This window comes from Bacillus rossius, chromosome 3 (genome assembly GCF_032445375.1).
Source record: "Bacillus rossius redtenbacheri isolate Brsri chromosome 3, Brsri_v3, whole genome shotgun sequence".
NCBI lineage: Eukaryota > Metazoa > Arthropoda > Insecta > Phasmatodea > Bacillidae > Bacillus > Bacillus rossius.
The window spans coordinates 16,042,171-16,048,662 of NC_086332.1; the positions used below are offsets into that span (position 1 = coordinate 16,042,171).

The 6,492-nt window shown below is 32.1% G+C and overlaps 1 protein-coding gene across 5 annotated transcripts in view; it reads right to left on the bottom strand.

The window, feature by feature from the left end:
- LOC134530269 (histone-lysine N-methyltransferase, H3 lysine-79 specific) overlaps positions 1 to 5,131 on the bottom strand; it is a 141,386-nt gene extending 136,255 nt beyond the window's left edge. For 3 of the 5 annotated variants that reach the window (XM_063364970.1, XM_063364972.1, XM_063364973.1), the window contains exon 1: positions 4,891 to 5,109. In XM_063364970.1, the coding sequence (XP_063221040.1) occupies positions 4,891 to 4,974 (84 nt within the window). In that variant the 5' untranslated portion in view covers positions 4,975 to 5,109. Of the gene's footprint in view, positions 1 to 4,890 lie in introns of all 5 variants that reach the window. The other 2 variants (XM_063364969.1, XM_063364971.1) reach the window with 1 other exon arrangement.
- Positions 5,132 to 6,492: the final 1,361 nt, after the last annotated feature.

Genomic DNA, 6,492 nt, shown 5'->3' on the forward strand with positions numbered 1-6,492 from the left:
CTTTATCATGTTTACCGGTATTCCATCATAAAAATGTCCTTTTTAAGATTGAGTTTATATTACCACAAACCCCATGAACCTATATTATAGTACAGTAAATATTTGTTTGTAAATGTTGCATCACATATATTTTAGCAAACTTACATACCTCTACAATGACTCAGATACACACTTGTATGCACATTAACTCTTATTTCAGAAATATTTTGCAATACTGTCCATTAGTGGGGTCAAACAATTTGATAACAAAAATAAAACTTATGATATAACTCATAGCGGCTGTCCCTAGACTGCAAACAGCAGACAATAAGAGATTTCTGACAGTGATTAAGAGTAAAAAGGAAGAATGCAAAGCAATATGACACACTGTATGCCCAAGTTTTAATGCAATGTGTACTGGAAAGACATAAATTCCTTACTATTATTAATTTTTCAGTGGGCAATAGATCCCAGGAAAACGATGAATATAACTTGTATACCTTATAGAAAAAATTAATTCAGCTTTCTTGGCACTCTCTCACTATGTGTTACACTTATTTGCAGCATACTAGCAAGCTTGGCCTTTAAAGAATATACACTAAACAACCTATTTAATAAATTTCCTCCATATAATATGCAAATTTGTAAATTCATATGAAAAATATAACTCATATTAAAAGCAAAAGGAAATAATTTCTGAAACAACAAATCCATTATCTGATGCAAGCAAATATGTGGTAAAAGTTCCATACATGCATTCAAATTTATTCCTTGATCCTGATTGCATAATCCTATAAATATTGACCCTGTGGACATGTTGCTTGCTATTCTAATTATGTTGAATGATTCCGGACATGACAAAAAATTGTAACACAGCAAGGAATTATGATCGTAAGTAGAACACAAAAGAAAATATTCTACAAGACCTGACATTAATTGTTTATATTCTTATGGTCAAACCGTTTGGTCAAGATATTTTTAGGTACTTAATCAGGGTGTCCACACAAATCTGTAATAACATTTCCCTTACTAATTCCAGCTTCCCTGACTTTCCATAATGTGCACACACTGTAAATTAAAACACCAAGCATAATGTACCACAGGCTCAATATATAAACGATCATGCCATCAGGAACAAGAGCTAAACTTGGATACATGACAAGGAACTTTTCCCAATAATGATTTCTTGGAACTTACTATATGTCTAAGCACTGTGTAAAATGCATACTATCTAGGTAGTAAGAGTACATTAGAAAAATAAAAATCCAAAATTGAAATTTTCTACATTTTTATCTATTCTTCTATAAAACTGCAAAGTTATAATTAATTGTACTATGTCATTATCTGAGAAAGAATTATTTTTCAGTAACATGTTAATGGAAGGATATATGATTGTCACCATGTTGAATACTCTAAACAAGACATTCACATGCCATTTGAAATAATAATGGGAGAAAGTCTTTGCGAAGGTGAGATATTTTAAGTCTCTTATTTTGTAATACTGATGATTGTTTTGTTTCATTTTTATAGGTTTCTGAGGTAAGATTTTCATACATGTTTTTAAATCTCGCAAAAAAGAAAGTTATTTTTGTATTAGCTAAATTAACACATGTTTATTATGTAAAAACAAGATAATATATAACGTAGCTTACCAAACCTAACTAACAATTCATACTGTTTTACAGTTTTTAGTTTAGTTAACACAACCTAACCACATAACTGATCATTTACATAAATTAATGTATTTTATAAGTAGCTACCCTAACCAAAAATGTTAAACTACTTGAACTATTAAAATGTCCTTTTTAAAGAATTCTAAGATGTCAGACCAAAAAGCATGCAGCATTTGTTTTCTTTAAACATTTTTTTGGATGATCCTCTCTTAGATAATTACCATCCCATGAAAGCATACACACACACACACACACGAATGCTACCGAGCTAAGGATACAATTTGTACATGGTGGTTATACAATTATTCTCACAAAGATATCACGATCATATAAAGAACCAATTCAAAACAGACATAGATTTGGGATAAAATGCAAAACAGATTATGCTATACTCAAAAAGCTGGACAGCAGGGTTGGAAAGCACCAGGTTGTTTTGGTTTAAACCAGGTTTTTTTTTATACATTAGTAATTTTGGTTCTTAGCATGTTCAAACAAAAGCCATACAACAACCTTCTTTCTGCCACTTATGTTGAACCAAAAAAAATTTAACATCAAAGAACTGAAGTTCAGCAAATTTGCACATCTAACAGGGACTCAACCACAGAAAAAGTATTTCCCCCACAGGAAGAGTATTCTCCATAGAACAGATGTTTCCCAGAGATTAGAGATTTATAGTATGGTCGAGTATTTCACACAGAATAGGAAATTTTAAATATTTATTTCCTAATTTTTACACTTTTAAATACAATTTACTAATAATTTAACTTTAGGGGAGTATTTAGCTGGTGATAATTTACAATTTATTCATAAAAAAATAAATGAAAGATCTTGATTAGAATAATTATGATTATTTGTTCCCATAAATCACAAGAAACATTAATGAGCAAACTATTGTTATTAGAGTGGAATCAGAAACATCATTAAATATATTTATTTTTATAAAAACTACTTGTTTAAACAATTGTGGTTTAAACCACCCAACCGTGCTGGACAGAAATTTGTATTGGAAAAAACATTAAAAATATGGCATCCATTAAATAATTTTGGTTTGCAAAAAGCTGTGTTACCAGTTGCACCAAGTAATGGGATTTATAACCAAAAACTTAACAAGCTATGACAAACAGCACTGACATTTGTTTTTGGGATCATCATTATAAAAGTTAAAAGTACTACTGGCTAAGGAAAACAAATAAAATGAAACAAAACCTACCTAAATGAGGCCTATTACTGAGCTGTTATTTAAAACTTCTACAATGTAGGTATATAGAAAAAAATTATGATAGTATATCATATAAATTGATCCAGTAGTACGTTAAAAAAAAAACCGATCACATCAAATTAAAGCGCAAGCTAGTCTGTTATTTTCTTTCGTAAGCCCATAAACATTCTGTATTTTGAGAGTGTAACATGAAAATCTTTTCTATAAAATAATCTTAAGAGCATACATTATAATGGGTACATTAAAGAAAGAAAGACTAAAATTTTAGTTTTTAAAGCAAGAGATATAGGTAGTGAATTTGCAGAAATAAAAAACCAGAAAAAAAAACTTTCTTTGATGATCAGCACAATGTATGTGATATTGTGGCCATCATTAAGTAGGCCTAGGTATATGCATGACCTGAACTGTAGAAAGAATTAATTTTATCATCATTTCGTAATGAGTTCTTGTAATACATTGTAGTTTGGAAAAATTTACTAACCTGGCAGATATAAATGTTTAACCATAAAAAACTGAAAATATTGTGCAATTACGAACGAAGGTGGCAATTTAAAGCAATGGTTTTTTTATTTAACTGTAGTAAGTAACAAGGGTTAAAGTTTTAATGAGCCATATCCGCATAACATGAAAAACCTGCTTAGAAATCGTAACATCCTTTTAAAACACAGTGACAGTAGGTACGGTTAACTGGGTAACTTACATTAAACTTATCAAAGCAAGGTAAGAACAACACAAAATGTTTGGGTTACCAATTTATTAGAATATCAGAGTGCATACGGAATAATGAATGAAACAATGGGCTCACAGTCAAGGTCATTGGGAGACAGTGAGAAGTGATGAGATTATAACTGAACACTGACGGAATAAATAGATGAGGGGAGCAGGAGCAGTGGCGGCCCTTGACATTCATTTCTGCAAGGCTCTAATATTTTGAAGTGTGGCCATACTTTAATTCCCTGAACTAAAAAAAAAAAAAAAAAATTAAGCCAACTTGGACCTTGAATTTCAATGATGGTTTTGATATTTCAAGAAATTTTGATACATATGTATCAGTAATAAACGGCCCTGGGTGGTTGTCCAGCTTGTTATGTAGTCATGTCTTCTAGGTTGTCATTTGCATTATAATCAATTAATATATGCAGTTCAGTGTATTCAGTGTATCTTTTCACTGTTATTTATGTGTGGAAATTGCTTACCAGCTACAATCACTATAAACGAGTGGTGAATTAAGAACACGGAAGCTTATAATATTAATTAATTTTTTGTATAACTTAGGAAATATATTTAAGTAAAATTATATATAAAATAAGAATCTTAAGAATACAATAAAAAAAAACTAAATATACACTTGGTCGCTGCAACACAAGAGGATACATTAATGTAGAGAATTGCAAAAATGTTGACAAACACAGCATAAATACTCTTCAAAGGTTAGCTGTTTGTGTTACGTAGTAAAATTACTTAAGTAAAAATAAATTCAAAATGTAATCAGAAATTTTGGTTTTCAACCACAGAAGCCAGAGACAATGCAAGGAATAACGGTAAAACGTACGGTATACGTGTGACGTGCAATACTTCAGGTAACTATGCTGACCTAACCCTTCTCTAGCGGTTGTTTATTTTATCCTGACCTACTTTTATGCTGCTGGGTGCTTCCTTCTAGATTCCAATATACCATAATAATTGCGAAAATTGCATTGTTGTGGCAAAAGTAAACATTTCACCAGGCAACAGCAACGCGCGGAATAAGCGCTTTTTCTACTTGATGGATTCCATCACATGGCCCAAAAACCTGTCCGCTAGGCTTTGCTGTTTGCTAATAAAAAGTGTTGATTGACGGCAGACAGTAGGTACCTTCTATTTAAGAAAAAAAAAACATAAAAATATGATAAAACTTTGTTTCGCTATACACAAGACAGTTAAAAATACATTTGCTAAGAGACAAGGCACAAGCAGGCCTAAATACTATATCTTGAAAACATACAACAAAACGTAATCAAAATCACAAGCTATACTCACAGCGCCCGTTCCTGAGGTAAGCGGCCATGTATACATTACTGGCTCTGCACCTGCCGGACTGTGAAGGCGTAGTTCTTGAGCCATTTTGAAATAATTCTAACGTCTTGCTTACACTACTCACCACACACTGACTGAAAATTAGACTACACTCATCTCACTGAGACATCTTCTTCGCACCACCGCGTACGCTCCTGCCCTCGCCAAACGCCATGATGGAACCTTCACAACATGGCCGTTTCTTGCAAGTTACAAGAACACTCTGCGCAGGCGCAAACCGCTCAAGCGTGTCATTGGCTGACGTGACAATGGCTGCGTGTTCATTGGGGGGCTACCCGTACTGAATCATCATAGGATAGACGTATTCCCGGGACATTTTAAGAACAGATGCAGTCATCACATTCGGAAAAATAACTTGACGCATTTTTAAGTTTTTACTTTTACTCTCGTCATTCATATTAATAAATCTCTACAGCATATTCTATGCATGCATCATATCTGGAAGGTTACCATTAACATTTTAAGGGACTTAATTTACTACAATAAATTAACCTGTCATTGGTCACGTGTGAGAATTTTTCTCACATTTGGTACTTTTGTTATAAAAACATATCTAAATAAATAAAAGAGTACTTATTGACTAGTTTATTTATTCTGCAAATTTAGCTCCCCTCAATTTATTTTTATATCTCATTTACACAACCATAAGTGATAAAAATTAATCTATTTAAATATAAGCAGTTTCTTTTTAACTGCATCATACCTTAAGTGATTTAATCCAGTAAGACATTAGCTCAAACAAAATGACAAAGAATGGTTTTTGAAACCCTAGAATTTTTATCTCCGCAGGTTGGGCAAGTAGAAGCTTATGGACCAATGGGTGCCTCACACGTTGCACACACTTCTATAATATTCCGTTGTTTATTTTTGTTGATGGGAATGATAAATTTTTTAGCATTTCGAGGGTGGGGATGTATCCAATCAGCCTCAGCACCATGGCGTTACCTTGGGCATACAGCAAAATGTTTAGTGATTTAACCAAAGCATTTGTAAGTTCTAAGATATGAACATAAAATTAACAACCTTTTAATTTTGTAACTATCTGATGGACTTGTGTTCTAATAAATTCAACTTTGTATATTCTGGACCTGGGAAAATAAAGTGTGGAGTGCCACAGTTCTCTCTTCTTGGACCTCAACTATTTATCATTTACATAAACGACTACCTAAACATTTTAAATTATATCTTATTTGTAGATCATTATCTCTGGAAAGGTAGCAAATCTTTATCAGCTTGCCAACACTACATTTTAAGAGTTAAGCTTGTTGTTTACAGTACGCTATTTGTCAACCATTAAAAAAACACATCATACAGTTTCTCAAACAATGGAATATATTTAGAGATTACTACTGGTAAGGAAGATGACACTAAAGAACTCAAGAGACCAAATTCCTTGGGTTATTTGTAGATAAATGCACACACTAAAAAAATCATGTTGACTATATTCTACAGAAACTAAGCTCATTCTTGCATTGTTTCGCATAATATTGAATTAGTGTTAAGTAAAGAGAAAACAAAATTTGTTTAATTTGTGTATTTATTATT